The following is a 21926-nucleotide window of genomic DNA, read 5'->3' on the forward strand; positions in this document are numbered from 1 at the left end:
GCTCGACTTGAGAGAACTAGTCTCAGTTAAGTGCTCGCAACCAGCACCGCAGGTTCACCATTAGATATAGAGACGCAAACCTTTCCGCTTTCATCGGCGGTGACTGTCCCCTCTCCAAGGGTATTCTTCCATGTCCCACCGGGCTTCTTAGTGTCGAAGCAGTGCTCGACTTCAGAGCCAGACCCGCCGTTCGACGTAAGGACAATGAGGTCTCCACCCGCCCTGCTCCACGCATATGCCGAGTCCGCGACGTACAAATGGACATGGTCGTTGTCAGCGAGGCCACCGGCAGCCGTTCTCGCCGCTGAGAGCAAGGATATGGTCTTATACAGGTCTGCATCGGTGCTGAAATTGCTGCGCCATAGGTCCTCGCGGTTTGCGGGGTCGTTGCCACCCGCATAGCCCTGTTCCGTGCCATAGTAAACAATAGGGATACCCCGAGCAAGGATCACGTAGGCGAGTGCGTTCGCCAAAAGCGACTTGTCGTTCTTGACGCTCAGCCAACGCGCATTGTCGTGGTTGTCTACGAATGTGCCTAGGGCACTAGGATCAGGGAAAGCGTTATCGATTTTATCGTGCATGTCAACAATGTCCTGGGAAGAGCCCTTTTGCTGGTAAAAGTTGTTCACGGGATAGTAAACTGCGTAGTTGAGCAGGCCGTCCATGTCGTTTGCATATCCGGCAAGATAATCTGGGTCACCGTCCCATACTTCGCCGATGGTGTAAACCCCGGCAGCGGAGGAGAAGGCCGACCAGAAGTCCTTTTCAACGTGCTTGACGGTATCGATGCGCAAGCCGTCGAACCCGTATTCCGTGACGAGCCATTTGACCCATGTCTGGAAGAGCTCCCGGATCTCGGCACTCTGTGTGTTCACATCAGGTAGGTCTGTTGCGATACGACAGTTCTCAATACTATCCTGGCTTGAGTAGTCGATTGTGCAGGCGGAATGGTAGGAGCTCTCTTGGTTCAATGGCTCTGGCTTGTTATCGCTGATAGGGCCTCCCATGTGGTTGGCAACTACATCTGCCATGACATAGATTCCCTATTTTCGAAGCTGGTCAGTACCTTCCGACTTAGACCGTAGGAACTATATAGATAATGCTTGCCTTCTCATGAGCAGAATCCACTAGGCTCTTGAGGTCATCCGCGGTGCCATAGTTCTCGTTGATGCTATAGAGATCCTGTGCCCAATATCCATGATATCCACCTGGCGCATCTGCAGAAATGGTAAGATGATCAGATTAGTTATGTCGCCGAGATAAGAACGGCATGAGGAACTATTCGAACTCACTAGCAATAACAGGGGTGATCCAGATTGCATCAAAGCCCATCCCCTTAATATAGTCAAGCTTGGACTCCAAGCCTTGGAAAGTTCCACCACAGTAGTTTCCAAGGTTTCCACAGGCATCTCCGCCTGTATCATCGCTTCCACGGGCAATGCGATCAGTTAGGGCAAAGTAAATATTGCGGGACTTCCAGGCTTTCACATCCGCTGCTGATACATTACATATCAGAGGGAGCAGAAAGGCTGTCAGGGTGTGGGACAGTTTCATGATTCAGGAAAAAGGGATGTCTCAAATTGTTGAACACTATACTGGGATACCCATTGGAAAGGAAGCTCGCCTTCTTTTATATCTGGATCTCCCAAGATGTTCACTCTCCGCAGCCGGGTTGCAAGACCTTAACATTTTATTGCCATGACCCTTGGCACGGGTTGCCAATCCTTTGCAGATGTTATTTCCCTCAAGTATATTGCATTTATGCTGAAGATCTCTCCTCATACAGTTAGCTCCCCGATAATAGGCCGACGGTCCCACTAGAGAAAAGCCGCGCAGTGCTCAGACCCTTGGTCCCTGAATCTCCGGAGCGGGATCTGCGCACAGTTTGCAGTTAAAATGGTTAGTCAAACGTCAATCATACTCCAAAGACAGCAACAAGTGATGAGAATGGTCCAATGTCGGCCCGAAACCCTGTGACGAAACGTCGAGGTGTGTCCTTTGGGCAAGTTATCACCATGGTTGCCTACCGCGGTGGAATTACAGGGTCTTTTCAACCTAGAAAATCCTCGGTTCGTAGATTGCAATTCTCTATATGGAGTACCAAGTACAGAACTACATAATGATAAGCTAGTCCGCACAGATTGGGAAAAGAGCGAATTTTTATTATTTTAATTAGAGCCATACATAACCAAATATGATTTTTGTCATAAGCTAATATTCGCAAGAGTCAAAAGTTTGTTATTATATTGAGACATCTAGGTACATGTTGGTATATAACACAGGGTAATTGTGATCGTGACGGTCTACTACATATGTATCCAAAGCAACGACACAACGGATGGCAACAATAACAATTAAATTCTGCTTTTCCAAAACTGCAGACCCTTATTGCAAGGATTCTGCTATTACTTGCAACATTAAGGTTCCACCCGTGGCTTGCGGGGGCGGCTGCTGTGATGACCAGTCTGCCAAGACTGTTGGTAAAAACACAAGTCCCCTCTTGTTGAGATATCCCATAGTCACCTAACCGTCCGGTATTGAACGACAACTAAATATTCAGACGAAGAATATCTGTAGGTCAATATCCGAAGACCATGTCCAAACCGTGAGCGCTAGGTGACCACGGTCATACGCATGCTGTATGGCTTTTATTTTACATGGCTTTCCGACAATATGGAAACAGAAAGTAGAAAGTAGACTAGAATGCTGAGGGACCATTTGAACCATAATCAGAAAGCTTTCTTGCCAGTTTTGACGGTGGTCGGGCGACCACTTGCGTGTAAGGCGCCCAGTGACGATTGGAGCAGGTTCTGTCGTCCCCCGAAGGTCGCAAAAGGGAAACTACAATGGGTAGTTCTTCTGTTTCGCCCGTAATAACAGATTCATAAGGAATTTGAGAGACTGGACAATTTTGGTAAGCAAATTAAGGATTTCATGGGTCCAAGGTATAGGCCGATCTAAAAGAAAAAGTTGAAGGAAAGACCTACTTGGGATCACCAGCTCAGGAGCTCCTAATATCGCCTCAAGGAATTTTGGTCGAATACCAGGTACATTTGGGTTGTCATTTGCCGGGATATTGGTTTCGATATCTTAGTTCGACTTTGTCGATATGCAAAGCAATGATAGTAGTTTTCGATTCATCATTTCCTCATGCTCCTGTAAAGTTACTTGGCTTCCGAGAGTCCTATTTATTGTAAGTATTGGACACAATCATCGAATGAGGCCATATTCATACCAATACCATTTTACGACTTCGGTCACAAATGGAGCATGGCCGTGAATTGCTTGATATCTTTGCCTAAAGTCTTCAAATTAGTGAGTAATACCAGCCATGAAGCGTTGTCTATTATCATGCTTTAGCGACAGCTAGGAGTCTAGACTTGACAGATCTTTCTTTCAAGAAGAGGCTTCTGAGAATCGAGAAACCGCGCTCAAAGAAAGGGAGGACCTATTTGGTCCTAATGATCGCCAGTCTATGATGTGTGTATTTTTAAACCCAATTCAATAGCACAAAGAAGTACACCAACTGGCATGCAGTACATACTGGTTAGGTTTTATATGGCTTTGGAAATGTTCGACCTAGTCAGGGTCTTCTTGGCGAGAGTCTAGCCTATCATCAACGGGCTTTACTGCACTTCAAGGAAACTGTTGGGAATAATCGCCATCGCACTGGAAACTCGTTTTTTCAAAGTTTCCGAGCACCTGGGCACCACCATCAGATTGGGAATCCAACAGAAGCCATGTTAGTTTGATATAACACGCTGGGATATTTTGGAATCCACGACTAATATAATTGCGCAGTGAGTTGTTAGATCATATGCCTGAGGCACCAATATGTTCAGCCTAAGGCTGCAGTTATGATCTCCTCGGGTTGAAGGCAGCATATTGATATATAATGCTTATTTTCATTTTTATTTTGCGAGGACCCTGTCATAACCTCCCAAGAAGATGATTTACACGTGTCAATAGGACAAGATATGGAAGACATGGAAGACATGGAAGATAATGTGGGAAAAGCAAAAGAGCAACTTTCCCCGCGGATGAACATTGGCACCTCCACATTTCGTCCAAAAGGGGAATGAACTCCACCCCCAATTACGGGGAATATTACTCTTTACTATTGCATCTCCAAGCCTTCTGACATCAATGCAGTCGTACAATCAAACTATGTGGGGGTATCAGAGTCAGCACCGATTTATTTGCATTCTGGTTGGATGTTTTCACTACGTGATGCTCATAGTATACCTACCCCTCCAGAAGTATACCCCTCCATAACCACGGACAACCGGCGTGCGAGGGATATAAGATAGCATCGCCCTACCTGTCCAAATATTCGAATTAAACTTCCTCATTACATTCAGTTCAACATGGTCGGCATCCAAGTAGACAACCTCGCTGTCAATGACGGCCCCTTGACAACAGAGAATGCCACCCTCCTCCGCCCCTCAGAACCAACCCTCCCCCTCGAAGAGCTCCGCAAACGATACGACGAGGACGGCTACCTCTTACTAAAAGGAATCCTCCCCCGCGAGGACGTCCTCGCCGCCCGCGATGCATACTTCTCCTCCCTGGAATCAACTGGAGTTCTCAAACCCGGCACAGCACCTGTTGAAGGTGTCTTCGACCCCGCCAAGAACCATTTAGACTACCCTGGTATTGGAGCAGGACATGTTGGTGGGAACGGCAAGCCTGGTGGTGAGCGAGCAGCAGCTTTTGTTGACCTTGCTCTCGATGCACACTACCAGGACTGGTATGCAAACAAACTCTGTAATCATCCAGCGCTGTATGATTTCATTGCGCGCTTCTCGGATTGGGGAAATAATACATTGAGCTTGCGTCGCACGCTTCTCAGGAATAACCTCCCTGGTTCGAAGCCGATTGGGGTGCACTATGATCAGATCTTCCTCCGGTATGGAGATCCCACCAGTATCACTGCTTGGGTCCCCATGGGAGATATCAAGCTCAATGGGGGTGGATTGATCTACTTAGAAAATGGTTTGTTTTGGCCCCCCCCTGTGTTTGGTTAAGGTTTCTTGGAGAGAACCTCTGTATACTAATTGGTTTTGCGCAACAGGCGACAAAATTGGAGTTGAAATGGAAGAAGCCTTCTTTACCAAAGCGAAGCAGGCTGGGATGACCGATGAAGAGGCTAAGTCGGCTTTTAACTCCAACATGATGTCTACAGGCCTGCTATCAGAGTTCCCGGCTGAGTTTGCTCGGGAGCATGGTCGACGATGGATGGTGTCGGCGTATGAGGCGGGTGATGCGGTTTTGCACAAGCCTCATATGGTAAGTTTCTTATTCTTTACATGGAAAGCCTGCGTTTACTGACCCTTTGCTCAAGATCCATGCTTCCACTGTCAACAATGATCCGGATAATGTTATCCGTCTTGCGACAGATCTACGGTTCTGCGACTCGTCCAAGCCTTATGACAAGGTAAGTTTTATTGAATATCTAAAGCAAGCCTAAGCAATGAGAGACGGTGACTTATCTTTTTTTTTTAAACAGAGATGGACGAACTTTTATGCGTTCAACGACGGCGTATAGGGTGTTATTGGAATGGAGGGAATATTAAGCCCAGGATCAACAGGGTTTTTTGTTTCGTTATGAAAGGCTTCTTCCGCGGTTTGAACGTTGAAGTAGTCCATGCAAGCCTCCAATCACAATGTAATTTTAATTTTTGATACGGATTTTGGAAGACTGTAAAAAGAGAAAGAGAACGCGCTGATTGGGCAGAAGTTGCATAGGAGACAAGTTGAGACAAGAGCAGTATCACTCCCACATTCCAGTCACTCTAGATTGTAGTTCCGGAGTCCTTTTGTCTTAGCAGAATCATTATGATCTAACAAGGGCGCACTTGATTCGCAGGAGAATTTGTCTCTGGAATGTCTTCTGTCATTGTTGGGGATCAACACCCCTAGATCCACGAAGGAACGCTTTGCTCAACAAGTCATTAGTTTGATACAGTGCTAAAGCAATCCAATAAACTAACAGCTCCTTCGGTCTCTCTCTAAGCTGAAGGAAACAACATTTGAATTGATCCACCAGAAAAAGTGGAAGATATACCAGGGGTATGAATATCAGCATTCAAGTACTATAAAGCCTCATTCCAAACGATAAAAAAACTGGCACTGGTATTTCGGTAATTTCGGTAGTCCCCAAAATAGGGTCGCAGATCGGCCTCCCAGGCGTTGAATCATATAATAGTCGCGACGCTTGAGATTCGCTTGTTCCATATCAGCAGGGAAATACCCCGTTTCAAGCACTCACTTCATCGCAACATACGGTTGAATCCATACAATATGGTGCAAGTTATTCCAAGGGTATCATGGCTCTCAGTCCTGGTGGTGGCACTGCTGGCAGTGTCTACTGTCAACGCGCATCCAATCCACCAGACAGATGAAGCGATGGAAAATGGACAATCTAACAAGCTTGAATCTCGGTCGCCGGTTAGTCACTCAGATATGGCACCTATTCTATCATCGAAAGAACACACTGCTAACAAAAATACAGAGACTTCTTCCAGACACCCAGAAGTACGTCCATGACCTCTTGCAAGGGTTGGGCCTGCAAGAGCCAACCCCAACCGCAACCGCAACATCAACTCCAACCGCCACGCCCACTGCCAGTGTGGAGACCAAACAGGACTTGGATAACATGAAGCCAACACAAACCACGCACATTATCTACTCTAGCTCCACCAGCTACACGCCCACTTATAGCAGCGATGGGGCGGGATACACTCATACCGTGAAACACGTCCACAGCAACAACAAACCAATCGAGAACATCCAGATTGGGCAGGGTTGGAATGGGGATAAGAAAATTACAACCGAGGATATCCCTGTAGTGTTTGATACTTTGTATAGGGAGTTGGAGCATCGATTGAAGAATATGATTGACAGCTCTGATGAGATTGGATTGGAGGACTTTCTGTGATGAGGATGTTCAATGTTACGAATACGGAAGGAAATGATAGATATTGATGTTGATTCTGGAAAATGTGAACTTGAAAGGCTATTTTTGTTTCCGATTTTATACTTCGTACTACTAGCTTGGATGTAATTCTATTTGTTTCTAGCAAAGACCTTCAAGGTTCCTAACCATAAGTGCGGTTACTTTACTCAAGAACGCAATGTCATGATCATTACTATAATATCTTATGAAATGGTTATAGCCCAAGTTCTAGTTCTTAGTGATACATGGAAGATACTTCTCATAGGGGTTGAGCTCAGACCATTGTGGTTGTCTTAGGATAGACAGCTAAATCCAACGTAACATGCTTTCGGTCCTCATTCCTTAAAAAAACCCACGTTGATCAAGCACAATATTCATTAATTAGCTAGTTTCTTCCAGGCAAGCGCAGAATTTGACAAAGATTTCTACTTACCGTAACAGCCAATGGCTAGCTGACTATAAATCACAATGTAATACACAGCATGCAAGTTAGTTATATATTTCTCATTGAACGTAGAATGAATGAACTAGATACATAGAATATACCTTAAAGAATAAAGAGAAACTCTTGAATGGATCACCGCGGTCCTTGTTGAAAGGACCTATGGCCTATCCCAACAAGACCCAAAATATCGCATCCACTTCGAAGAGCTACCTCCAGATTAAATCCAGCTTAAAGCAGACCAGTGCTCACGGGTGATCCTTCGGTTAACCTCCACAGTATCCCAACCTCCTTCCCATGAAATCCGTGCATACTGGTCGCCCTTGAAAACGTAATAGCTGCTGCCATTGGGGGTCTTGAAGATGGCATCGATGGAGTCGAAGCCGGCTTTACCAATACCAGGCCAGTAGGAGGTGATTGGCTTTGGTCCCGCCACAACCTTGTTTTCCTTGTAGCTGTACTTCAAAGACTGTGTGCCCCGGAAGAAAAACAGAATGTCATCATTTCTGGGATCAGGAATGGCCGCGTCCACGGTATCAAATCCAGCATCCACCAGAGGCTTCCATTCCGACTCGATGGTCTTGACACCACTGTACTGAAGGGTGTCCTTCAGGCTATTGGGGTCGATGGTGGCTCGGAAATAGTGGCCTCCGGCAAACACGTAGAAGGAGTTCGGAACGCCAGGAACTTGGGTCACAGCGTCGGCACTACCCCAGTTTGCTTCTCTGAATGTGGACCATTCCTCACGCACGAAGTATGGGGCCCTAATGAGCTTGTCCTGAAAGTTACTATCAAGCTCGATAGTGGCATACTTTATGCCCGAGAAGAAGTAAAATTGTCTGTCTTGACCTGGCTTGCGAATGACGGCGGTAACCATTTTGTCGATGTAGGTAATGTCAGAATACTAGAGGGTTCTCAAACTTGAGTTGGTAGGAGATGTTCGATAGTTGGGAGAGTGCAATCTGAATGTTTTCTGTGGTTTCTGTCCCCGTATATATACTATTCCTTCGGCCTGACCAAGACGTAGAAAGACTCATCACTACCTAGGTAGCATGCTGGGTACCATAGCGTTGTACACAGTGGTCTTGCGCTATGCATCGAACACCAGAGTGCACATATCTTGTCTATGCAAACGTAGACTGCACGCACGAAATCGAGCGACGTGGGCCAGTTATCTTTTGTTGACAGGAGATTACCATTATAAATCCAACCTGATGTATCAATATTTATCACACCGCAATTGATCAGCAGCTGTTGGTATGGTGTCATGGCGACCTGATGGATATATGTGGATGTACGGAATGCATGTATCCTACTCTCAGCCAGCCACGAACGGCACGGCCCGGCGCCTAAAAGACCCCGCCGATCAAAGGACCAGCCTACATGGTTTGAATCAAGGTGACATTTACCGGGGAAAGAAATTGAGGTCTAGTTCAGGACTTCGGTCATTCTCGAATTTGCGGCCATGCGGGCCAAATTATATGAAGTAGGCAGCTCCGCAGGAAAAAGAAACAAGATCGTCGCGGTGAGGCTTCCATTGTAGCCATTTTCGCTAGACAATTTTGTGTTAATTAACAACGCGCTGTAATAGCAATAGCAGCTTGCAAGGCATCATCACTTCGCCCGTATGGGGTTCAACGCTAAACTCCCTTAACTCCGTTCGTTCTCCGGTCACAACTCCGATCATCAATACAACTCCGTAGGCTATGCCCGAAGAACACACAAGAAGTTCGGATTAGAAGTCATTACCATGAGGATTTATCTAGACGGACTAAGTGATCGCACGAAACTCGTGGTAACAACCTGGGAATATCCTTAACTGCGATCAATCTAACCCGACGGCGGGGCACTATCTTGAAAACCATAAAAGACCAACCCGCCACCAATTTCGACATTCAACCAACTGTCTCATCTCTCTAAAGTTTCCAAACCCATCTTTTATATTTGATAATGCCTTCTCTACTTGGAAAGGAAGTCGGCCCTATTGGCTATGGCACCATGAGTACGATTCCCCCCGCAAACACCACAGCTGGCTGGCCTTATGCTAACCATCAAATCAGGAATGACCTGGAACGCGCAGCCTCCTTCCCATGAGGTGTGCTTTGAGACACTTAACACTACCCTGGAACTGGGTGCCAACTTCTGGAACGCTGGCGAGTTGTACGGCACTCCGGAGTACAACTCTCTGCACCTGCTTAACAAGTACTTCGCCAAGTACCCTGAGAACGCAGAGAAGGTTGTCCTCAGTGTCAAGGGTGGCTTGAAGAAGGGCGAGCTTGTCCCGGATGGCTCGGAAGAGAACATCCGTCGTAGCGTGGACGAATGTCTGCGTCTGCTTGATGGCAAGAAGAAGCTCGACATTTTCGAATGCGCGCGACAAGACTCTGCTTTCCCCGTTGAGGAGACCATCAAGGTCCTCGCACAGTATGTCAAGGAGGGCAAGATTGGAGGAATTGGATTGAGCGAGGTTGATGCCGAGACGATCCGCCGAGCGTATGTGTCTCTAATTTTTGATTCTATGGTCTTCATGGGGACTTCTTATAGACAAACTCAACTCTAACTGCTTCTCTAGACACAAGGTGCACCCAATTGCTGCAGTCGAGGTTGAAATGTCCTTATGGTCTACTGATATTCTCCAAAATGACATTGCCAAAACCTGTGCGGAGCTCGACATCCCCGTCATCGCTTACTCGCCTCTTGGCCGAGGTGTTTTGACCGGAGCTGTGACCTCGCTGGCCGATATCCCCCACGATGATATTCGGCACCACATGTCCCGGTTCCAGGAAGATAACTTCAAACACAACCTGAAACTCATCAACGAGGTCAATGACCTTGCTGCTCGCAAAGGTGTTGCTCCTGCTCAGATTGCACTGGCATGGATCCGGACCAAGAGTAGCAAGCCTGGCATGCCTACTATTATCCCCATTCCTGGCGGTACTACGAAGGACAAGGTGGTTCAGAACATGGGCGGTGCACAGGCGCTGACGGATTCTGAGATGGCTGAGATTGATGCGATTTTGGAGGATCACACGGTTTCTGGGCCTCGGTACTAGGGATTTTCTGTAGAATATCTTTCGGTTTATTAGACACAGATCATAACAAATGAGAAGATGTTTGTATGCCAATGGGTTGCTGTATAGGTCAGATCAAGTGTAGAAGAGTCAACATACAATCGCACATGTGATTGGTGATTGTCAGTATTGCAAATTCATTAGACTCTGATCATCATGTAGTATGTATGGCAGTTGAGGATGTTCGGTGTTGTGTAATGTTCATTGTATAGGGCGGGTAATGTGCAAAGAGGGCAAAGGCAAGCTTACCATTGGGTTAGTGCGGTCCACAATAGAGATAGGTCTGTGCATTAGTGAATAAATCAACACGGGATCTTAAGAGATAACAGCTAGGATGAGAAAGACAATAAGCACGGTCAATCCATACATGTAAGAACAATGGAGGAAGACAGAGGATGGTGTTCAGTTGTGACCAGCTCCGAGTAAATCACGTGATTCAACTTATACTCCTCGGCCGAAACACGTGATGTGATACGATAGCCTCCCTCGCGCGACATCTACGGCGTAGCTAATAGACGGATCCAATTTGTTTGCTGCCACTTCCCCCTTTCTGTACGAGGTATACCATCCACAATGGCTTCACGAGACTCTCCCGGCTCTCCTCTCTCCTCGGTGGGATCCCTCGAGACTTCAGATCATGAATCCATGAAACATGAAAGCCGCGCGCATTCGCCCTCGATGTCCAACTTGCCGCCGTCCAAGCGTCGTCGCACCGGCGTCGCGTCCTGGGACCGTCAGACTCCTCTTTCCTCGGCTCAAGACGAAATCCACCCACCCCCCCTCCCCGACTGCCTCGATCTCCTCCGATAGCTCTGGCGATATTCCCAACTCCCCCAGCATCCTTAGCCTCCTTGGCACCAATCAAGAAGAAGACTACAGCGGCCAAAGCACTGACCAGGTCACCATCTGCCGATGGGATGGATGTAGCGCTGGCGACCTCGGCAACATGGATGGGTTGGTGCAGCACCTCCACAATGAGCACATCGGAAGCCGACAGAAGCGGTACTCGTGCGAGTGGAACGATTGCACCCGCAAAGGTCAAACCCATGCTAGTGCCTATGCCCTTCGCGCACATATGAGAAGCCACACCCGCGAGAAGCCCTTCTACTGCACTCTACCCGGTACGTTGCGACCCAGACCCGAGCCCTCGAAACGGGGTATCATGTTGATGGATCTCGAGTACTAACAATGAACTATAGAGTGTGACCGCAACTTCACCCGCTCCGATGCCCTGACCAAACATATGCGCTCTGTTCACGAAACAGACACCATGCGCCCAATTGATTCCATCTCAAAAGTCCACGGCACCCCGGGCAGCACCACCGGCACCCCAGCCTCGAAGCTGCAACGCATCCGCCTGAAGCTGACCCAGCCCAGGGAGCCGGGAACCGAGTCCGAACCACACACCGAAGCAATCACTATTGTTCCGCACCCCATCACAACCGACACACATGATCCCGAAGAGACCTCGATGCCAGAGTTTGGCCCGGATCTTGACTTCGACGAACCGGAGCTCGCCCTACCCCCGCGCGAACTCTACCGTCTCCTCCGTCGACAGATCGCGTGGGCTGGCAAGGAGGCTACACAGCTGCAAGCCGAGTGGGAGACAATTCGCCCACAGCGTGAGCGCGCATGGCGCGAGAAGGAGGCTATCTTTGACGACCTTATTGACGCCGAGATTGGGCTGTTCAGTGCCATGGTTGGCTCCGTACCACCCGCACACCTGACGACTAGCCTTGAAAAGCTGCAACAGCAGCAGCAGCAGTTCCAAGATCAACAAGACCAGCTGGTGAAGTCGGCAGAGGTGCCGACTGTCGAGGGCAGCACTTAGCTGGCGTATTTCTCCTTCTCTTTTATTTATCCTTCTACTTTGCTCCTCCTTTTCTCCTCAGCCCTCTGGGGCCATGCTGAGCTAGCTTGGCCTCTGTTCTGCGTCACTTTTCAGTTACCGTTTCATTTGTTGTCCCCTCATATCCCGGCGTGCATGGTGTTGGTGAGTTTCGTTGTTTTTTTTGTTTTTTTTTTTTTTTTTGTATTTTCAAACCCAGGCAGAAGAGAGGTATCTTGCAACGGAATGTATGAATAGTCTTTTTTGTTTGTTTACTTTTTTTTGGTATGGCTTGCAGGCCTCGCTCGCTCAATGACAGTTCACTACTATAGGAGATCACTACAATGACATTGTCAATAATCTTGGTTTTCGCCTTATATGGGCATTACAATGCAAAACTAGACAGAGGAGTCCATGTGACAGTCGTTAATAGGGATATGTATTTCCATGTAGAGCATCTTCATTTTCTTTTTATCGCCATGGTTACGTACGTATTAAAAAGTCCTCTGCGCACATCTTCACATCCACTTAAAACACATTAGAGTGTTTTTACATATAAAGTCCCTAATATCGCCTCAGGCCAAATATATCGGCGTGCGGGATTGTTAAAGTCTTATGGCGTCTAGGATAAAGGCCGCATGGGCGGCTAGCTATTCTTATACATGCAATCTTTAAATGGATGAGTAATACATACTGCAGGCAAAATGCCCTTGTCTTACGTTGGTTTTAACCGAAAATAAGAAGCGGAATGTCAAATAACACGCGCTCACTGAATGATCACAGAAAGATGAAGGAAATCAGTTGACGCCATGGCAGCCACTCCATAAGATACATGGTGAGAAAGAAAACAAACTGCCCTTGATTACGGATGCCTCCATAGGAACCTTGAGTCCTGGTATGCTCACAACATATAGGAAAAAGCAAACCAAAGCAAAGGGGATATTATATGATTGACTCAAACCAGGCAAAGAAAAGACCATGGAGAGCCAGTCCAAAACTCCCCCATTGAAAAGAGGAAAAAAAAAAAAAGAAACCCCCAAACACGCCATGCAGTGATCATCCAAGACCGTCGGTCATGCCCATTTTAGATATTCTTCTGTCTGTGCTTTTGGCGCTCACACAAAGAAGTTGACGCCATTCGCAATGCCGTGCAACAAGTTGCATCCATATGTACCTTCAACGAACAAAGAGCAAAAGAGAGAGGTGGAGGTCACCTTAATGAGGACAGCTCAAGGAATTGTGCGAGATGTTGGAAGATGACAATAACAACGACTGCAAAACCTTGAGTCCAATGCAAGAATACCAACATAACGTAGTCCAACATTGGGAGTGGGAACATTGTAGAAGGAGGAGAGGGAGCAGAGATTGCAAAGAAATACGCTGAGTGTCTATCATCAAAGAGAACAAAAAAGAAAAAGGATAGGTAGATATCTGATATCAGAAACGCTGAACATGCATGTCATCAAACCGTGCTAAAGTGAAGTTGAACTGAAACAAAGAACACCTGTACCCATTGTGCCCATGAGATAGGGAACTCAAGCCGAGCTGCCATTAGAAGCCTTGGAAACTTTACTGGCTTCCATGACCTTATTGAACATCTGCTGCAGCTTAGCACCACTAGCGTCTTTATTTGGCCAGTAGTTGAGTGAAACATAATCCCTACAAGTCAAGTCAGGAAGTGAAAGATAAGTGTAACGGAAAAGAGAACTTACCATAGTCGGACCTCCAAGGAGGGCATCGATTGCGAGCCCTCCAGAGTATTGCGAATGAATTCTCCAATCTTCACAAGGGTAAGACGGAGTTTCTGGGCACGCTCGTTCTTGCTTGGGTAATTTTTGGCAGTGATCATTGATACTTGTTTCAAATTGGCAACAATAGGTTTGAAGAACATGAACGCCATGTCTTCTTTATTAGAACCGCCGTTCTCATGACCTTTGCGGCGACGAAGCTCGTCATTAGAGGCGTCCGATAGACGATGGCGTGGACGATCAATATCAAGACTAGACCGAGGACGAGATTCATGGCTAGGAGTACTGTGACGGTCTCCTTCCCGGCCACCATGCGTGTGGGGGCGGGGCCGTGATCGATCAGATTCACGATGGCCCTTGCGGGGATTCTCAGGCCTGCGGGAACTGGAAGGCGCCGGTGAGGCAGAGACACTGCCACTACCGGAAACCCGTGAGCCACGCTTATTGTTGCGGTGGTGGTTGTCGACTGCCCTTCTTGCTGTGGCATTGTTATTGAACTTGTTTCTCAAAACAGACATGAGGTATTCAGCCCGTCGAACAAGGTGGACAGCGCCCGGTGATTTTGTTGCCTTCTCCTCGGTTTGCAGGCGTTGTGTCTTTCGCTCCACTCGGTGTTCCTCAAGGAAGAATTTATCACCGAGGCCAAGCTCAGTATCATCGCGAATCTGGGTCCACGCACCGAACCCATGGCGTGCGATACCCACAAGAAGCATTCCGTCTTCACGTGCACCCCACTGGCAGCTGTAGTCCGCCAATTTGGTAGCCTCGGGGAGCCGGAATGTTTTGAAATCAGGCAATGCTTTGATGATGCTTCGGATAAGGCGCATATCCGGTGGACGCTCCACGATAGTCCATGCGTTGAGTCGTTTGACACCGTGGTGGTCGAACAAGACGGCCTTCTGCTCTTTCTTCGTCGGGTTCCTACCTGATTGTTTCATGGCCTCTAATTGATCTAGACTTGCCTGGACAAGCGAGTTTGCCTTTTCGGTAATTTCATGAAGAGCGTCACGAACGGTACCCCGATCGCGAGTTTGTAACCTGGCATCCTCAAGGATGAGGTCTTCAGAGTCATCCAGATCGCCGTACCGAAGGAAAGCTCGAGAAAGCGCACGGTATTCTTTTTCTCCCAGGGGGCGCTTGGGATCCAACGAGGTACTCTCTTCCTCGCCATCATCAATGTTGACTTGAGCCCTTGCTAGGCGTTTCGCCTTGCGTTCCTCTCGTGAATCTGTCGTGTCCGTTGGGGCATGACGCTTGCGGGGTCGATTTTGCTCAATGACTTCAGCAAGATAATGGGCATCATCTTTGCGCTTTTCCTCCGCCTTGAGCACTTCGAGCTGTTCCTTGGGAATGATATCGTCCCACGTGAGATCGTCAACTTTGATGTCGACGAAATCGAATGCTTTCAAAAATTCCTCGCCACCGTCAGCTTGGATTTGCTCGGCCTCTTCAGTTTGGTGTAATTCTGCGTTTGCAAGGACGGAATCGATATCAAGCTGCTCGAGTTTCTTCTGGTTGTCGGTTTGCTCGAACATCTTCTGACCGCGGCGCTTGAGGATCCGAGAGATATCGTCTGTGGAATTAGGCTCGGCAACCACGCGAGCCATCTTGTTTTGCATCTCCGAGGCTTCCTTGTCTGTGACACCACGCTGGATGGTGATGAACTCGAGCAAAAGCTTGTTGCGAGCTCGTTCAATGACTTCTTCCTCGATCGTGTCCTTTGAGACAAGGCGGTAGACGCTTACGGGCCTTGTTTGACCGATTCGATGAGCACGCGCCATAGCTTGCAGATCAGCCTGGGGGTTCCAATCCGAATCAAACAGAACGACAGTGTCTGCAGTCATAAGGTTGATACCGAGACCACCTGCGCGGGTTGAGAGAAGAAATGCAAAGTCGGTGCTACCAGGAGCGTTGTAATGCTCAATTGCCAAGCGACGGGCGGCAGACGGGATAGTTCCATCAAGCCGTTGATATTTGTAACCACGGTACTCCATATACTCACTTAGGATGTTAAGCATGCCAACCATCTGACAGAAGATCAAAACTCGATGGCCATCAACGCTCAACTTACGGAGGAGTTGGTCCAACAGCATCATCTTTCCACTGCTGGTGATCATAGCTCGAAGGATATCTTCTCGACGACTACTGCCTTCCAGAATCTTTGCTTCTGCGTTGGGGAACATAAATGGGTGGTTGCTAGCCTTCTTCAATTCCATCATGATGTTGAGAAGAGACTGCTTCATTCCCTTGTTCCCGTCATTTAGCGCAGCATAGTTTTTTGTCAAGATGTTCTTGTAGTATTCCAATTGGACATCGGAGAGCTCCACTCGAATGATCTTCTCAGTCTTGGGGGAAGATCCGACTCAACCTTGGACTTAGTACGCCGTAACATGTAAGGTTGAATGGCATTTGTTAATTCCGCAAGTTTTTGAGACGCTGCCTCGGCATTCAAATCCATGTCGACGTCGACTTCAATGAGGCCCGGATTGAGGAAATCCATCAGTGCTGAAAGTTCAGCAAGGTTGTTTTGGATTGGGGTACCGGTGATCAAGAGCCGTGCCTGGCATTTCCATTCGAACAACTTTATATAGAGTTGTGAGTCACGGTTTTTGAGACGGTGTGCCTCATCCACTGCCATGAATTGCCACTTGAATTGGCCGAGGAACGGTGAATCATTCATGGCATACTCGTAAGTAGTCAACAGAACGTGGAACTTTGGACGTTTGGGATTCCCATCGACCATCAATTCGTAATCGCGCAAAACGGAGCGTGCCTTTTTCACTACCGTTGTAAACAACGTAGTTCAGGTCCGGTGTCCAGTGATCGAAGGTATCAGCCCATGCTGGCATAGTAGACAGGGGAACGATGACAATGAATGGCCCTTGCTGCCGCCTGACATGGCGCATCCAGTTGATGAATGAAACAGTTTGGACTGTCTTTCCGAGACCCATCTCATCTGCCAAAACCACATTGCGACCTCTGACCCAGTTGAAAGCCAAGAAGTTTAGACCTTTGACTTGGAAGTCCTTAAGTTCTCCATTCTGCAAGAAACTAGGGGTGCCGTGGATGGGTTCGAAGGATTTACGGGTGGCAACATTCATCTCGTTCTTGTCGGAGATGGGTTGGCGAGCAGTGCGGTCCAAGAACCGGTCAACCTCACGCTGTGCGATCTCACTAACCAGGTCCTCGGGTTCCCAAGTGCAGGAATCGTAGAAGAGACGTTTCCATTTGACAAGGTATTCCGTGGCGCCGTCATCACCATCACGTACACCAATGACTCGTTCAACATTTTTGTAGTCCTCTATGGCCTCGACGTCTCGTTCGCGATCGAGATTCCACTTTTCGCGGTCTTCAGGAGCGGCGTCGACATTATACTGCAACCGAATATCCTCATTGAGCACTTTCCGAACATAATTATCCACGCGCCGCGTGCTGCGGAAGTTGGAAATAGATTCATTGCTTTCCCAAGTAGCATGATAGTGTGATTTGTCCTGCCACTTGATGCAAAACTCAAAGTCCTTGCGGTCGAGATGATGAGATTTTGGGTCGATGCCCTCCTTGAGGCGGTGATTCAGGACGACATCGACAGCAGGGCGAGTGTCCTCCACATAACTCTCCGCCCAGTAGTTCGGTGCAAGATCTTCTGGGTCTTCTTCAAACATGGCTTCATCTTCCTCGTCATCCTCGTTGTAATTTGACACCTTCTTTGCAGTCCGTGTTGAGAAGCGAACCTCGCCCATTGAAGGTTCATAGCTAGCAGTTTGTTGGAGACGTCGCCTTCTCGCTTTGCTAGCGCGAGCGCTCTTTCCACCATACTCATCACTGTCCGACTCGGATAGTGAGGACACAGTAGCCGATCGGGAGGCCTTAGAAGGTTGTTGGGATGGATCTTTGCGCCGACGCTTGGTGCGTGGTGCAACATCATCCGAGTCTGAATCGGATGAGTCGGCGATATGGCGCGTCGTACGAGCACGACCACTTCGTCGAAGTCCATACAAATCGGGATTTTGTCTAATCAGGTCGGTTTCGCTAACCGGTGACGATTTGCGCTTCGCACCGCGGTCGGGGTGAGGGGATGAAGAGTTTTCACGGCTGTATGCGTTGGCGTCATAGTCGCTGTTGTCCTCCGCTACGTCCTCATCCTCCGCATCTGAATCAGCAGACGCGCCGTCATATGAGTCGTCCGCGGCATCGGGTTCGGGGGAGGACTCGGAGACGGGGTGGGACTCCATAGGTTCGGACGGACTGCGTTCACGTTGGGATACCGCATCGCCATCCGCGTGGGTATCGTCGGCGACGGGCGAGATAGGGTAGCCATTAGACATCGTCGAGGTGGAAGGGTGTTCCTGAGCAGATGGGATCACCATGCCAGAGGCTATTACCGAGGGGCAGTCAGCATTGAAGCTCGATTTAGGCTAGGAGGGGCATGAAAGAGATAGAGACGGGTAAAACAATGGCACGCGACCCAAATTGCGGTCAAATAGAGCCTAAAACCTAGCAGAATGGGACAGGATATTGACTTTGATGAAAGAGTATGTTTTTTGATAACGGGTGGGATAGACGCGGTCAGGCTGGAAGCCAAAGCAATGGACAGATTGGTACACACAACCAGACTCGGAGAATGCAATGACACACTGCTTGATCGATGACAGTTGAAAACTGTCCCCGTCGGAACAGAATAGAGGGATTCAAGGATTCGTGCAGTGGGTCGACAAGCGCGGAGAAGTACCGCGGCGAAGGCTTCGGTCGGCACGTCTGTGCTTGAGGAAAAGATTAAATCACTTACACTCCATAGCGTGGTGACCCCGAAAGCGGGGGATCTGTCGATCAATGTGGGAAAGTAAATGGTGGGGGGGAGGCGTGAAGCTGGAATCTTGGGGGAGGAGGAGACGAGAGACTTGGAAGAACTAAGAGATGGGGACTGACTGGAGGGTTTGCTTCGGTTTGGTTTGCAGGGAAAATAGACACCCGATATATCAGGCATAAATGGGCTTGACCTTATTGGAACTAGCGTATTCGCTTGGCGCCTGACACAATGTCTCATCACGTGGCCTTCGGATCTCGGATAAACAGCTAGTCCGAGCCCAGCCCAACAGCCAATCACCGCCTTGATAAATAAGTGACGCAGCTGTGGCCTAAGGCATCACAGCCCACAGAAAGCAAAGTGCATTCAATTCTGCCGCCCCTCGTTCGTTGATAGTAGTGTTTCTTCCTGTCTTCTTTCTAATTGAGTCTGCGCAGAGATACTTGGTGCTTTTCCTGAGCCCGGTTCATTTACCTGCGACAGCGCTTATTCGGCCGATTCCAACCCTCCACCCCTCCTCCACTTTGTGCTGATTCTTTTTTTTTCACTCCGCTTCATACACACGGTTTCTTTGAACCATATCCGCCCACCATGTCTGAGAAGCTTACTCGGTATGTTTCTGGAGAATTTGAAGTCCCATATCACTAGCTAACGATATATTTCTTTCTATAGTATTGCGATCATCAACAGTGACAAGGTTCGTCGCGAAATCCCCCCACTAATAGGATTTTCTCCCCGGTTCGTGAATGCCTGGCTCACAATTCATCTCTCCAACTTTACAGTGCAAACCGAAGGTACGCGATTCGATACAATATTCCATGGTGCTCGCAGAGGCTGATTAGTTATAGAAATGTCGTCAAGAGTGCAAGAAGTCTTGCCCCGTGGTCCGCACCGGCAAGCTTTGCATTGAAGTCGATCCCACTTCGAAGATCGCCTTTATCTCCGAGCGCCTGTGCATTGGTTGTGGTATCTGTCCCAAGAAGTGTCCATTCGGAGCCATTCACATCATCAACTTGCCCACCAACCTCGAGACCCAGGTCACCCACCGTTACTCGGCCAACAGCTTCAAGCTTCACCGACTTCCCATGCCCCGTCCCGGTCAGGTTCTCGGTCTGGTTGGAACAAACGGTATCGGAAAGAGTACCGCGTTGAAGATCCTCAGTGGCAAGCTGAAGCCCAACCTTGGTCGTTACGACAACCCCCCTGATTGGGAGGAGATCCTGAAGTACTTCCGTGGTTCCGATTTGCAGAGTAAGCAGCATATTCCAAATACCACGGTTTCTATTCGAGGTTACTAACTGTGATAGACTACTTCACCAAGATTCTGGAAGACAACCTGAAGGCGGTTGTGAAGCCTCAATATGTCGATCAGATTCCCCGTGCTGTGAAGGGACCTATTCAACAGGTTCAGCAGCTCATCTCGGCGCGCGCTGCGCTGGATAACGAGGAAGAGATCATGGACGTTCTCGGTGCGTTCCCGTACTCCAATATTTCGGAATTCAGTTGCTAATATTCGTTCAGAGCTGAAACAAGTTGCGCAACGTGATATCGGTCACCTTTCCGGTGGTGAGCTTCAGCGTTTTGCCATTGGTCTGGTTTGCGTGCAGAAGGCTGACGTGTATGTTGTTCCTTCCTTATATACATGCCATGTGGAGTCCTGTCCGTTACTAATACTGATTGATATAGGTACATGTTCGACGAACCTTCCTCATATCTTGATGTTAAGCAGCGTCTGGCTGCTGCCCGTACGATCCGCAGCCTCCTCCGCCCCGATGACTATGTCATCGTTGTCGAGCACGATTTGTCCGTCCTCGATTACTTGTCCGACTTCATTTGCGTGTTGTATGGTCGCCCTGCTGTCTACGGTGTCGTTACTCTGCCTGCTTCCGTTCGTGAGGGTATCAACATCTTCTTGGACGGTCATATCCCTACCGAGAACCTGCGATTCCGTGAGGAATCTCTCACCTTCCGTCTTGCCGAAGCCGGCGAGGAGTTCATTGCGGACAAGGATCGGGCCTTCGCCTATCCCTCGATGGAGAAGACTCTCGGTGACTTCCACCTGAAGGTTGATGCCGGAAAGTTCACCGACTCCGAAATTGTCGTCATGATGGGTGAAAACGGAACTGGAAAGACCACTTTCTGTAAGATGCTTGCTGGTGCATTGAAGCCCGACGGCCTTATCTCTGTCCCCAAGATGAACATCAGCATGAAGCCCCAGAAGATTACCCCCAAGTTCACGGGTACCGTCCGCCAACTCTTCTTCAAGCGTATCAAGACTGCTTTCCTGTCCCCTCAGTTCCAGACCGATGTCTACAAGCCCTTGAAGATGGATGACTTCATCGATCAGGAGGTTCAGAACCTGTCCGGTGGTGAATTGCAGCGTGTTGCTATCGTCTTGGCTCTGGGTATGCCCGCTGACATCTACCTGATTGACGAGCCCAGTGCCTACCTGGACTCCGAGCAGCGTATTGTCGCAGCTCGTGTCATCAAGCGTTTCATTATGCACACCAAGAAGACCGCTTTCATCGTCGAGCACGATTTCATCATGGCCACCTACCTGGCCGATCGTGTCATTGTCTTCGACGGCCAGCCATCCGTGAGCGCTCGTGCTCAAACGCCCGAGTCTCTCGTCGGTGGTTGCAACCGGTTCTTGAAGAGCTTGGATGTCACTTTCCGTCGTGACCCCAACAGTTACCGCCCCCGTATCAACAAGTACAACAGTCAAATGGACCAGGAGCAGAAGCTGGCCGGCAACTTCGTAAGTTTTTTACCACCTCCATGGATGCTGTCAATTCCATTTATAAATACTGTGCTAACTATATTTAATAGTACTTCCTGGAAGAAGAGAACTGAAAAGGGCGTCCACAACGAGCATCGTCGCCGCCGTCATAAACATGATGGCCGCGACTATGAGCAGCGGCGCAACAGGCGCCGTGGCGATTGGAAGATCATGTGGTTAATGGGGATCCCAGGCGTATGCAGAGCCTCGGCGGTTCAGGGCAAGGGATTCCGTCACCGTGCCGGGCCCTCTTCCGGTGCCGATGACGGTCTCTCGGATGACGATGGCGATGATGA

General features: G+C 48.7%; 8 protein-coding genes across 8 annotated transcripts; 5 read left to right on the plus strand and 3 right to left on the minus strand.

Annotated features, from left to right (window-relative positions):
- Nucleotides 1–26: 26 nt before the first annotated feature.
- N7487_003066 (uncharacterized protein) lies at nt 27–1554 on the minus strand (the record flags this gene model as incomplete). The annotated part of the gene is made up of 3 exons (XM_056870813.1): nt 27–1043; nt 1090–1217; nt 1293–1554. The coding sequence occupies 3 exons, from the start codon at nt 1552–1554 to the stop codon at nt 27–29; spliced, it is 1407 nt and encodes a 468-aa protein (XP_056735597.1).
- A 2813-nt stretch (nt 1555–4367) lies between these two features.
- On the plus strand, nt 4368–5548 carry N7487_003067 (uncharacterized protein; the record flags this gene model as incomplete). The annotated part of the gene is made up of 4 exons (XM_056870814.1): nt 4368–4995; nt 5075–5289; nt 5345–5437; nt 5510–5548. The coding sequence occupies 4 exons, from the start codon at nt 4368–4370 to the stop codon at nt 5546–5548; spliced, it is 975 nt and encodes a 324-aa protein (XP_056735598.1).
- Nucleotides 5549–6303: 755 nt separating this feature from the next.
- Nucleotides 6304–6940, plus strand: N7487_003068 (uncharacterized protein; the record flags this gene model as incomplete). The annotated part of the gene is made up of 2 exons (XM_056870815.1): nt 6304–6450; nt 6515–6940. The coding sequence occupies 2 exons, from the start codon at nt 6304–6306 to the stop codon at nt 6938–6940; spliced, it is 573 nt and encodes a 190-aa protein (XP_056735599.1).
- Nucleotides 6941–7620: 680 nt separating this feature from the next.
- Nucleotides 7621–8277, minus strand: N7487_003069 (Hemopexin/matrixin; the record flags this gene model as incomplete). The annotated part of the gene is made up of 1 exon (XM_056870816.1): nt 7621–8277. One exon carries the CDS (start codon nt 8275–8277, stop codon nt 7621–7623), a length of 657 nt encoding a protein of 218 aa, XP_056735600.1.
- Nucleotides 8278–9350: 1073 nt separating this feature from the next.
- N7487_003070 (aldo/keto reductase family protein) lies at nt 9351–10453 on the plus strand (the record flags this gene model as incomplete). Its single annotated transcript, XM_056870817.1, has 3 exons — nt 9351–9402; nt 9461–9893; nt 9973–10453. The coding sequence occupies 3 exons, from the start codon at nt 9351–9353 to the stop codon at nt 10451–10453; spliced, it is 966 nt and encodes a 321-aa protein (XP_056735601.1).
- Nucleotides 10454–11123: 670 nt separating this feature from the next.
- N7487_003071 (C2H2-type zinc finger protein) lies at nt 11124–12302 on the plus strand (the record flags this gene model as incomplete). Its single annotated transcript, XM_056870818.1, has 2 exons — nt 11124–11592; nt 11671–12302. The coding sequence occupies 2 exons, from the start codon at nt 11124–11126 to the stop codon at nt 12300–12302; spliced, it is 1101 nt and encodes a 366-aa protein (XP_056735602.1).
- Nucleotides 12303–13834: 1532 nt separating this feature from the next.
- On the minus strand, nt 13835–18840 carry N7487_003072 (chromatin-remodeling ATPase CHD1; the record flags this gene model as incomplete). Its single annotated transcript, XM_056870819.1, has 5 exons — nt 13835–13958; nt 14012–16373; nt 16430–16628; nt 16735–18422; nt 18834–18840. 5 exons carry the CDS (start codon nt 18838–18840, stop codon nt 13835–13837), a joined length of 4380 nt encoding a protein of 1459 aa, XP_056735603.1.
- Nucleotides 18841–19442: 602 nt separating this feature from the next.
- Nucleotides 19443–21704, plus strand: N7487_003073 (ATP-binding cassette domain-containing protein; the record flags this gene model as incomplete). The annotated part of the gene is made up of 8 exons (XM_056870820.1): nt 19443–19462; nt 19524–19548; nt 19634–19645; nt 19700–20102; nt 20159–20320; nt 20373–20469; nt 20538–21609; nt 21681–21704. 8 exons carry the CDS (start codon nt 19443–19445, stop codon nt 21702–21704), a joined length of 1815 nt encoding a protein of 604 aa, XP_056735604.1.
- Between the last annotated feature and the right edge of the window lie 222 nt (nt 21705–21926).

This window comes from Penicillium crustosum (genome assembly GCF_028827405.1).
Source record: "Penicillium crustosum strain IBT 35664 chromosome Unknown utg000001l_segment0_segment0, whole genome shotgun sequence".
In the NCBI taxonomy this organism is placed as follows: Eukaryota; Fungi; Ascomycota; class Eurotiomycetes; order Eurotiales; family Aspergillaceae; genus Penicillium; species Penicillium crustosum.